Source organism: Diuraphis noxia, unplaced genomic scaffold (assembly GCF_037042655.1).
Source record: "Diuraphis noxia isolate RWA-SAM2 unplaced genomic scaffold, SU_Dnox_SAM2 contig0001, whole genome shotgun sequence".
Classification (NCBI taxonomy): domain Eukaryota; kingdom Metazoa; phylum Arthropoda; class Insecta; order Hemiptera; family Aphididae; genus Diuraphis; species Diuraphis noxia.
Window position 1 is genome coordinate 63,209,445 of NW_028301711.1, and position 13,284 is coordinate 63,222,728.

Here is a 13,284-nt window from a genome sequence, read left to right on the forward strand (position 1 = left end):
GTGCTTGAATTGGAAAAAAAAATAGTAAGGGGATGCAAAAGTATAAAAAATATGTGTGTCCCCGAACATTAAAATGTCTTATTGCAATGAATTGGAAATTAGAAGGGGGACGCTAAAATATTTTTAAAATAGAAGTAGGACTCCATCCCCCCGCATCCTCCCCCAATTCAACCACCGTGTACAACTTTAACCTTCCCATCAAAATTTAAAAATAAAATAATATTATTTTGTGTACGTGCCTGTCTACTACCTACTGCAATAATCAATAGTCAATACTGCATAGTTATGATAAAAATACAAATTAAAAATTGTACCAGGGCGACTCAACTATTTCTTATCTGGGGGAACGTCCAGCAACTAGAAAGCCATGGTTATGGGGCTGGGAAATATAGCCAGGTGTGGTAAGGAAAATGTCCAAAAATGGCGGTGAGGTGGGGAGAGGTCAAGCGTACTGGACCGGTGGATCCCTCCCCCGTAACCTGACCGTAGACAAATATAATTTTTATGTTAGCATTTTATATAGGTACCTACACCATACAATTTTCAAAATATTTTGTTTCTTTTTGAGCTATTATACTTATAGGCATACCAAAATACACCAAAAATATCGAAAATGTGCACATTATTTTTTTATTAAAAAGTATAGGCCACAACTATAGGGTAAGTACAGGTCACGGGGTATAGCTTATCGCAACATCGCCTATATGTACCTGTGATATGCAATTTGCTGATATCTCTATTAATTAGTCTATTATTGTACCTATAACTTAGTCATAATTACCTACACTCAAGTATTGTCACGATTTGTTTTATCTACTTCTTGAAATGTATAGTGGATAAAATAAAGTTGTGTCAAAGCCATTTTTTAAAATTCTTATACTAGGTATCAGTAGATTGATGACTTTTCTAGACAGAAAAAATATGTTAATATTTAATGTATATTATTTGTATTTTCAGTATAATTGACAAATGGCAGACTGATACATCATCAATAAAATATGGGTCTACTATACACTCAACACCAAAATTCAATGGACTATTAAAGTTATATCTTTGTGGAAGACTTGCAGTATCTAATGCTGTATTAGTGTATTATATTTATACTATATTTCTGTATTATACAAACTAAAAAATATATGAATAATTATTTAACTAATAAATTAACATTTAACCTAATTATACCTAATTACATTTATAAAATATAAATATGACGTAAGTAGTAAGAAATCAAATAAAGTACATAGAAAAAAGCAAAAAATAATTAGAATTAAGTATATCCAGTATAGGTATAGGTATATTAAAATATTTGATAATATATGTTAGTATAATGGCATTGCTTATTATTGTTACTTTTTGCCTTTCGGTGTGGCCATCTGGAAATAAGGAAATAAAAACTAAAAACCATGTAAAAATGAGTCTATTAGCCCAAGTAACACCGAATATTCATCTAATAGTAGATCATCCTTATTTTTCGTATATTATTGTAATATTACATTTTAACTGGATATAATTATTCATTGAATAATCTATATAAGCATCTTTCTATTCATAATAATTTATTCATAATAAATGAATATTTTATAAAGAATATTGATTCTATAATATTATATACATAATTATGTTTTCATAATTTAATTTAGAACATTCAATGAATAACCTCGAATGAACATTTATAAGAAATGTCCTGTCATGAATGTTCTAAGCATAAAGAGATACGGTGGATATTATGAATATTCATTCTATAATATTATATACATAATTATATTTTCATAATTTTATTTAGAACATTCAATGAATAACCTAAAATGAACATTTCTAAGGAATGTCCTGTCATGAATGTTCTAAGCATAAGGAGATACAGTGGATATTATGAATATTCTTTCTATAATATTATATACATAATTATGTTTTTATAATTTTATTTAGAACACTCTATGAACAATCTAGAAAGAACATTCATAAGGAATGATATGTCCTGTTATATGATGAATGTTATGCAGAAAATATATTATATATAATATATATAAATATAAAGATATAAAGTTGATATTATGAATATTCATTTTATAAGACGATAATATTATATACGTTTAAGTTATAATGATTTTTTCAAAATTTGATTATGAACATCCTATGAATAATCTGAAATGAAGATAGAAACAACTTACTGATAAAATAAACGTCCTGGAATTCCCCATGCGTTAATATCTATAATAATATGTATAATTATATGTGTACTATTGCGTAATGCGTATACATGGTGGTGTGTGTGTGTATCAATGTCATAACCACTCATCACTTTTAACTTTTTAAGTTTTATTAGCACTATTTATTATTATATATGCATGGTGCGCGACGTTTAGCGATTTTGTTATTTTCAAGTTGTATACAACATTTTGTATTAAATATTAAGTAGTCATGTGTTAATTTCAATTGGCATTCGAAAGTTGTTTAATTTGTTGTTTATTTGAATCTATTGGTATCATAACCACTCATCACTTAACTTTTTAAATTTTATTTGCACAATTTATAATTATTATATGATGGTGCGCGACGTTTAGCGATTTTGTTATTTCCATATTTTCAAGTTGTATACAATATTTTGTATTTTAATATATAGTAAGTGATGCTCGAAGTCATGTGTTAATTTCAATTGGCATTCAAAAGTCGTTTAATTAATTGTTTATTTGAATCTATTGATATTCGTCAACGTGAAATACCTAGGTATAGGTATTCCTAATACTGGTAAGTTTTTATTTTTAATATTTTAGATCTATGCGACTATACCTATTTATTATACTGCAGTAATCATAAAAATATAAAATAGTATTTTGCTTTGGTTTACAGCTATATTTATTAATTGACTTACTAAAAAAAAAATATCATGTTATGTTTTGTATAATCTCTACTAGGTATGTTATTGTTTTAGTCAAAATTACATAGTGAACATTAATAACAATATATTAACTTTATATTTTAATATGTTGTCTGTAAAAATTAATTATAAGTATATAATAGGTATAGTCCCATTATAAGTTACATTTAATAGTAGATACGGTTTACACCTTATACACTTAACATATTTTATCTGACTCATAATCCATGGTTTTAATAAGTTTTTATTAAAATACTAAATAGTTATATACTCGTATCAATAAGTGACTTCAAATTATATTTATATTTAAATTTTGGTTAGTAACTACTTTATAAGATCAGAAACATGCACATGTGATATAAAATTAGATGTCTAACACAAATTGTGTAATTTTATAATTTATCATAGATTTGTATTTCTAACTTCTTTTTATCTTATTATATAGATATACAGTATAAAGTCTTTCTATCTTATCTACATAGACTTTATCCTCGTAGACTGGCCCTAAGAATTCAAATTCAGTAACATAGGTAGGTATTTTATTAGCATTTTTTTGGTAGCATTAAACTGGATTACAATAAAAAGATACGTTTGACATCAAAATCTCAATTTAATAAAAATGTGAGGCATGAACTTCAAAATTTGGATAATTTGAGAAAGAATAATGCAACATCAACAGTTACTTTCAAGAATCCTAGTTCAGTTGTCCAGTGTGAGCCTAATTCTGCTACTGAAATATCAAATGCGTTATGCAATAATAATGTCACAAGTATACCTTGTCCACAATTATATGAAACAGAAAATGATTCTTTAATATTACCAACAATTTCATCTGTTCAAACCTCCAGTTTACCCTCAAGTTTACCTGACAATGTTGTAAATAAGGACAGCAGTGAGTTAGAGAACTCAACAATTATTTCTATTCCTGATCAATTACGAGCATGGGCAATTAAGAATAAAATTACTCATGTTGCTTTGGGTGAACTTCTATTAATTCAAAGACAAATACCTAGCTTACAAAATTTACCCAAATGCCCAAGGTCATTTTTAAATACACAAAGAAAAACTGTTTTGAGAGACATAAATCCAGGAAAATACTACCATTTTGGTTTAGAAAATGGTATTATCAGTATGCTTGAAAAAATTGATTTGTCCAATATGAGTGTTATTAACGTTGGAATTAATATTGATGGTTTACCCCTAAGTGACTCATCATTAAGTCAAGTTTATCCAATTTTATGTTTGATAACTAATACCAATAACTTATTATTTTCTTCAAATATTTTTTGTGTAGGCATCTACCATGGCTACGATAAACCATCTGATTTTAATAACTTTTTAGAAGAGTTTGTTAATGAAGCTGTTAATTTAACATTAAATGGTATACATATAGGCACTAGACATTTTAATTTTAAAATTGTCATGTTATTGTTTGATGCTGTTGCTAAAGCAAGTGTTTTAAAAATCAAAGGACATAGTGGGTACTCGTCATGTTCCAAATGTACTCAAGAAGGAGAATACCTGGATCATGTTATTTTCCCTGATATTGATTTTATTAAAAGAACTGATGAAGATTTTTTAAATCAATCAGATCAAGAACACCATACTGGTCATACTATCCTTCAGCGAATTCCTAATTTAGGTTTAGTTACTGAAGTCCCACTAGATTATATGCACTTAATATGTCTAGGAGTGGTTAAGAAATTGCTAGTTAACACTTGGTGTTTTGGGCGCCCCCCTCATAAATTACCATCAAGGATTGTGGGGATCATATCTGATTCGTTGTTACAATTAGTTAAATATATTCCTCTCGAATTCGCAAGAAAACCAAGACCAATTAAAGAGGCTAAACGGTATAAAGCCACAGAATTTAGACAATTCCTGTTGTATACTGGTATAATTGTTTTAAAAAACAATTTAAATGAACAGAAATATGATCATTTCTTAACATTACATGCTGCAATCCGTATATTGTTGTCTGATACCTTATTGCCAACTATGACTGACTATGCTGAAGAGTTACTAAGGCATTTTGTTGTTTCTTCTAAATTAATTTATGGTCCTCAAATTTTATCTCACAATTTTCATAATTTACTACATTTGACTGACGATGCCAGAAAGTACGGAAATTTAAACTTATTTAGTAATTTTTCTTCTGAAAATTACCTACAGAAAATAAAAAAACTTTTAAGAGCACACAACAATGTTTTATCACAAATAGTACGACGGTTTTCAGAAGAAAGATCTTTACTACAGATATCACCTACAGTTAAAATTCAGCCTAATAGTTTTAAATTAGAAAAAATATATAATAATGGCATTTTAATTAATGATACTACTGACCCTCAGTACAAACAAGTAACTTTTTCTAACTTTAAACTTTGTTTAAAATTGCAAGATTCGTGTTGCAAACTAAAATGTGGCACTATTATTGAAATTAAAAACTTTGCCTATTGCCGGACATCGAATGAAGTGGTTATTATTGGTTTGAAATATAATAATATATCTGACTTTTACACAAAACCTTGTTCTTCATCAATATTTGGAATTCATGTTGTTAATGAGTTAAGCAAAAGTTATTCACATTGGCCATTATCAGATGTCTATCAAAAATTAATACGTTTGCCCTATGACAGAAGTTTTGTAGTTATACCATTACTACATATTGAAAATTGATATTATTTAAAATCTTATTTAATTTTCTCTTTCACATTTTTAGTTTTTACTTAACAATTTTATTTGTAAATATACCTATTGAACTGTTCAATATCTGTTCGATAATTATCATACTATATTTTATTTATTTTCATTACTATATTATTATGCAAGCTGTCTACAAATATGTGTTTAGTTATTTAATACATTATAAAAGCATTCACTTTATATATATATATATATATATATATATAATATAAATTTTATATTGATTATAGATCATGTCTGCAGTTTGTGGGTGGTATGTCGTTAAATTTATTCATGAAAAAAATACTATCGAAGTTATTCCAAATAATTGGATGATAAATTTTGATACATGTCTATGGCCTTCACATATTGGCTTAATAAAGATGCAAGCAGCAATTAAAAATAGATTAACTCCAAATAATGATTGGTCTTCATATGCCATTAAAGTGATTTGTACAAGAATGTTTTCAAATTATAATGAAGCCTCTAAATTTGCTAACAAAACTCTTGCGGAAACTTCTTCAGAATCTGACACACCAAAATTCTCAACTATTTTCAAAAATCGTAAACGTACAAATGCAAACAATAACAATGTATTGAATAAAAAACATACACTGCAGGGTAATGATGAAAGTAGTGATGAAGAACAGCCTACATCTTATGATGTACCACCATATCCAAAATGTCCAAGTATGTTTTATATTGATATCTGAATGTAATGTTCTCCTAAACAATGTTTTTATTCTATTATCTGTTTATTTCATTTAGATTTAGAAACAATCGTAGAAGAAAAAAACAACACAGTTGAAATTAATTATTGTGATGAAGATGAAATTACTAATAATATATTACTAATTGATGATGACTATAATGTTTTTGAAGAAGGATTAAATAAGTCTGATTTACAACAATCCTTAGGTAAGTTTTGTGCTTTATATAATAATTTATACATTAAAATTCATTTTAAAATACACCTATTAATTATTATACATATTATATACCTATAATGGTTTGAAAGTAAATTAATTATTACATATTTTGGTTAAATCATATCAAAGGACACTGAATATTTTAAACTTTAAATTAACTACCTATGTATAAATTATTATACTTTTATTTAATTCATAACTAATTAAATAATTAAATGATATTCATTTATTTATGGTTTACAGAAAACAACTCTGCAGATTTGGAAAAATCTTCTAACTTACTTCTCGAATTACCGGCTGAAGTAAACAAAGAAGCTGCTCTAATCAATTCATCATTATCAACTACAAATAACTGTAGTGATTCAGGTACAAACAAAACATATAATTTATTTAAAAAAATTTAATACAAAGTTTTTGGACTTACGTATGAGAAATGTATATTTAGTTTAATTTCAATATAGGTAAAATACCTTTATTATCATATTATCAAGCTGATTAATAGTTTACTATTAATAAATAATGCTCATTTTATACAATTCTAGTTTTTAACAATCACTTGGATTTTTAATATTTTTCATTGTTCTATAGAATATTTATACATGTCTTACTTTTTCATTTCAAAATATGTTTATATTTCATAGTTTATTTTCCTAAGAAAATAACCACTATAATTGTCCTAATAATAAATTGTTCGGGAGACATTTGTTGATATTAATATATATTTATTATATAATTTATTAAATAGGTATAATAATACCTAACTTATATTTAACTATATATTATTGATATTAAAAAATTTTTTAATAATATTAAATCCTAACAGAATTCCAAAGGCAAGTCATGAGACAGCTTGTTACTCTGAATGCCAGATCTGAGGAACATACAAAGTATCTCAATATCATAATGGTTATGGTTAACGACCTCAAAGATAAGTTGAAACCTCTAGATGAAACATCAATAAATGGCCGCCCTGAAGTAGAAAATGTTTTTTCTAAATTTCCTGTATCTGATGAGAATTCACTAAATGAAATAACTAACGACTTGAATAATAATTCTTCACTCTATGATCAAATTGTAAGTTATGTTAATACATGACATATATATATATATTTGTTATACTTGTAAATCTTAATATTACAATATATTAAGTATCATATCAAATATGTCTTTAAAATATGATTCATTAAATGTTTAGGTTAAAACTTTAGCATTGATTGGAGGATCATCTTTCAAAGAGTCGGTCAGGCGCATCTTAAGAAAATTGATAACTGATAATTATGCTAAATCATTTAGTTATACTGGGCATAAGAACAATAAACTACCATTTAACAAAACTATTTTGGCATCATTACTCACAAGTAAATATGATCTTTTTAAATATAAATAACAAATTTATTATTTATTTACTTATTTTCAAAATACATAATTCAATTTAATCTGTCATTTTATTGATTGCTACTCAGCCCTTAAAATATCCAAATGTTCATTCCACACAAATAGTCTTAAATCAAATTAATCTAAATAAGAAATCAATGCTATAAAAACTAGCACCAATTATATTTCTTCAGCCAATAACACATAATATAAATTAAATAATAATATGTATAAATATATTATTTCATTACTGTGAACAAAATTAAATTATTATTAATTAATTTATATATTAATTTACTCAAATTAATAGTACAACATTAATAACTACAATTTCAATAATATGTTTATAAGAATTAGTTGAAGTTACTATAAAAAACCATATATAGCATGAATTATTAATTAAAATATAAATTTACAGTCAATTTCTTTAATGTTAATACCATACATCAATAAATGATTTTTAGATTGAATCCAAATTGCATTTTTTTTTAAATTAAAAAAAAATAGAACCTATTTAACAAACTTGAAGGTTCAATAAAATAAAATTGTGATATAGTAATTTAAACACACTTTCAAATTTCATACTTTGACACAATTTTAGGGATTGCGATTACTATTATTGGCATTAAAAATTCATGGTGATATTTTTTTCTTAATTTATTAAATAGTTATCATTAACATGTTTTAACATTATCAATTATTGGTAACGATGAATTTATAAAATGTATTTGTATCCTTAAACATTTGATTCACAGTTGCTAGTTTTTGATTAATAGACCAATAATAATTTTGCAATTAGTTGCATATATTTTATCCTAAAATTTTACTGTATAGTTTATTTTTTTTTTTTTGCATAATTCAAGAGTGCAGATTTTTACTTTTATATTACTGGGATATTTTTTACTTTACTTGAGGATATATTAGTGTTATATTAATATCAAATGATTTTTTGTTCACTGCAGCAGTGACAACAAGCTAATACCTTATAATTAATCAATAAATAATATGATAGTGTCCGCTATTTATATAATAAGTGGGTCCGATCCTCTTCTATTCTACGCCCCTTTTGTACATTTTCCAAGCCCCTCCTATAAATGAAAATAAATTGATCATCTTTTTTATTGATCATCTATACTATGCATATACACTATACAGTTTGGTATTCATTTAATATATATGTTCTAATTATATAGTATGTAATTGTTTTAGAAGCTGTTCATTCATCTCACAATAATTCAGAAAAAACAATTAAAGAAATTGAATCTGTAGCAAGTATTTGGCTAACCAAAGCAGGGGAAAGAGCAAATAAGACTATCGTTTTAAATGTTAATATTAATTAATTTAAACATAAAAATGTGTTCTTACTACTATTTAATATTAACTATTTTTTTTTCTTTTTACACAGAATATAAAATATATGAGTGTTTCAAAGTTGATTTTGGTTTATTTTTTTTTAGTAAGATAGTCTTAAATATTGCATTTAAATGCAAGATTTTTAAATAATAAGTTAGTCCATATATATATATTGTATGCAAATATCATAAAAAAAATATAAAAATATATGTATATATATTATATATCTCTATATAATCTAAAATCAATTAATATATTCACAACCAATGGATATGAGTTTTATTATTAATAGAATATGATATTCATCATCAAGTAGTATTTTGGTAATCATGTATAGGAATAATTATGAGTTATTCATATATTATTTAATTTTAAATACCCAAAGAATATTCTATAAATAATTCAAATTACTATATGAATATTCCTATAAGACTATTTATAGTTGATTCAATGAGACCGAATATTCATGGACTATCTATAGTAGACTCATTTTGCAATTTTTTCCTAATATATGCATATTCATAGAAGATCTTTATGTGAATGAAGAATATTCTTTACATATTGCATATATTCTTAGTGAATATTCTATTAATATTTTATTAACATCCACGTGTTACTTGGGAGTGTATGGACATTGTGATTTTTCACAATGATGGGTTTTTACCAATTTATTCACCATATATGTATTAAGATTTAAGAATAAAGATTTAGGTTCATACTTTTGAAATTTCAACCTAAACATTTGAAGCTTTGACCTTTGAGTAGGTACCCGTACCCCCCACTGGTCACCACCATGAAAATAAAAAGCAAAAAGTACATAAAATATTAACAACTCGTGAGGTACAACATGACAATTTATTATTAAACGGCTAGAGCTTTTTCAATTATTTATTCAATAAATATTTTATACGTCATTTACGTCTTAAACATAAACTTAGACAGGTGTGCTACCCTGGCACCTCATGGTTAAAATGTTGACTACTAGAAAACTGTTTGGTATCGTGTTATTTATTATGTACCAATTTTTAATCAAACCGGAGCCTCGGAAAATTGGAGTTTAATTAATTAAAATATCTTAAGTATTGTACCTACACAAATCAATTATTAGGAATGTTTTTATCGTTTGTTTTAATAAATTTGTTTTTTAAATTTAATACTTACCACATTAAATGTTAATTATACATTATACCTACATAAATATGTTATGTAAGTCTTTCAACAAAAATTTACTGGATTACCTACTTATGACCTTATGAGTTTAATATAATTGATTATGCTTCAATGAATAAGCGTATATGGTTCATAATCTCAGTTCGTCCCAGACTCAGAATTTAGAATTGTAGTTGAGTGCTTGAGTCCGAAACTATCTACACATACTAAGTACTATTAATTTATTGTAAGCATATAATTAATAATGTATAAATTTAATATAATATTATGTACCTATTGATTAATATAATATGTCATATATATTATATCTTTTCAATGGTATAATTTATTTATATGAATATACAATACATTGATAGCATCATAAGGATCATATTAAGTTTGAGCCTACACGTTAAGGTAGGAAGGTAGGTACCTCGTACCTAACTAGTTACCTAGTGATTTTTGAAATTCAATTTACAAGTAATTATTTAATCTAACCTAACTAGTTACCTAGTGATTTTTGAAATTCAATTTACAAGTAATTATTTATTTATTTAAGTTACAACAATACAATTTTAAGAAGGCTAAACCCCCTAAACCCCCACCTATTTGTGCCACTGGAAACTATTACAGTTGTGTTTCGACAAAATTTTATAAATCAATAATTCAACTCTAAATTTATTTATAATGTAATTTTTATACAAATTCTCTATTTAGTTATTTGTTACACAATTTTAGATTCTGAGTGGAACGATTTATTTTTGCGTCTGTGTACCCGATAAGTAGTCGAAATAATGCTTCGATTTTCAACTTCAGTAGTTTGTTCGATTGGAAAGTGAATATCTTTGGTGCGTTGGGGAGGACAAAATTAAATTTGGTATTTGGTGTAACTTTAAAACAAATAACCGTAGAAACATGACATTTTCACTGGTTGTTTATATTCGCATTTTCTATAGACGATAATATTTTCAAAATATTTTGATTTATTTTGAACTGTTTAGGAACATTTTCCATCTTTTTTTAGTTTTTTTTTTCATATCAATCATATCAATATAATTGTATTTGTTGGTTAAAAAAGCTTGAAAATTTAATAGAAGGCTCCTAGTATATTGTTTCAAAGGCAGATGAAAAATATTAAAAATCCTTAGTCACAGTTTTTTTTTTATAAGCATTTAAAGTTAAAAAATTGACAAAATATGGAAAAATCACGAAAATTAGCAAATTATTTTGAGTTAAGACTTCGTAAAAATTTTTCTTTTTAAATCTAAGATTTGAAAATGTAATACAAGAGTACTCATAAGTTTTTCTACCTTTAACAAAAAAAAAATTCTCTACCGGAAAGTCAAATTAATTTTTTATGAGCGTTTGAAATTCAAATTTTTACAACATTATATATTCACTCGATTTCTCATGTAGCGATTTCCTTATTTTGTTGTAATTCAAAAACGAACAACTATAGATGCATCAAAATTTCACTGAATGTTTATATTAGCATTTCCTATACATCATACAATTTTGAAAATGTTTTGACTCTTTTTGAGCTGTTTACGGACATTTACAGTTTTCAATTTTTTTAGTTTTTTTTTTCTATAAATATCAATAGGGTTTACAAGGTTTTATCTGTTGGGCCAAAAAGTGTAAAAATTTAATGCAAGGCTCCTGATATATTGTTACAATATCAGTTGCAAAATATTAAAAATACATGGGCACAATTTTTTTTTATAAGCATTTAAAGATCGAATTTTGACAAAATTTATCAAATTTAAAATTGAATAATTATTTTGTAGTTAAAAATTTATAAAATTTTCAGCTTTTATATCTTAGGATTGACAATTTAAAACAAGATTCCGCGTAAAGTAATTAATTCTGTTAACAAAAAATCTAATAAATACATAAGCAAATTTTATTTTTATAGTCATTTTAAGTTCAAATTTGGACGAAATTACACAATAAAAACCTAGAATAACTATTTTAGTTATTTTGTTGTGATTGTATAATATTATTCGTGGGTACTTGAAACTTCTAAAGTACACCGTCTCCGCTCAGAATCGTTTTTCTTATACAGTGATATTCTAACAACATTCTTACGAAATTATGTAATCCATTACTTTCAAATAATCAACATGGTTTTAGACAAAACAGATCAACAGTTACAAACTTAAGCATATTCGATATTCAAACAATCGATCTTACAGTCGTTTAGTAGGTACTCAATCACAAACTGATGTTATTTATACGGATATAGAGAAAGCATTTGATAGAATAAATCACAAACTATTAATAAATAAACTTGAATCTTATGGTTTTGCTGAACCACTTATTTCATAGTTTCATTCGTTTATCTCTGGCCGTACTCAGGTTATCAAATATGGCAACCATCTGTCTGAAAAAATTAACGTTACCTCAGGAGTTCCTCAAGGATACCGCACTTATCTCCGATATTATTCTGTCTTTTTATTAACGATAGGTATATCAGAAGTAGTTACATATTCAAAAATCTTACTGTTTGCCTATGATGCAAAAATATTTAGAGGAATTAGGACCATGGATGATGCTATTAAACTCCAGTTTGATTTAGATAATATCTTTAGGTGGTGTCAAAAAAATGATTTATATTTAAACTTAAAAAATGTTCCACGATTACTTTTTCTTTGAAAAAGACGAAAATTATATTTAATTATTCTGTAGCAGATATTAGTTTACAAAGAGTATCTATAGTAAATGACCTTGGAGTTTGGTTTGATGTTAACCTCTCTTTTAATGACCATATACATTTCATTAGAAACAAAGCGTTTGCCAAATTAGGTTTTTTATAACGCACATGTGCTCATTTTAGAGATCAATTGGCATTAAAAACTTTATACCAGTCTATTGTCCGTTCTCATTTTGATTATGCATTACTTATCTGGCATCCATATTTTA

At 25.8% G+C, this 13,284-nt stretch overlaps 1 protein-coding gene across 1 annotated transcript; it reads left to right on the forward strand.

The window, feature by feature from the left end:
- Positions 1 to 2,635: 2,635 nt before the first annotated feature.
- LOC149061224 (uncharacterized) lies at positions 2,636 to 9,200 on the forward strand. The gene is made up of 7 exons (XM_089230883.1): positions 2,636 to 2,745; positions 5,809 to 6,247; positions 6,326 to 6,475; positions 6,730 to 6,852; positions 7,310 to 7,560; positions 7,682 to 7,844; positions 9,070 to 9,200. The coding sequence occupies exons 2-7, from the start codon at positions 5,812 to 5,814 to the stop codon at positions 9,198 to 9,200; spliced, it is 1,254 nt and encodes a 417-aa protein (XP_089087009.1). The 5' UTR covers positions 2,636 to 2,745; positions 5,809 to 5,811.
- Positions 9,201 to 13,284: the final 4,084 nt, after the last annotated feature.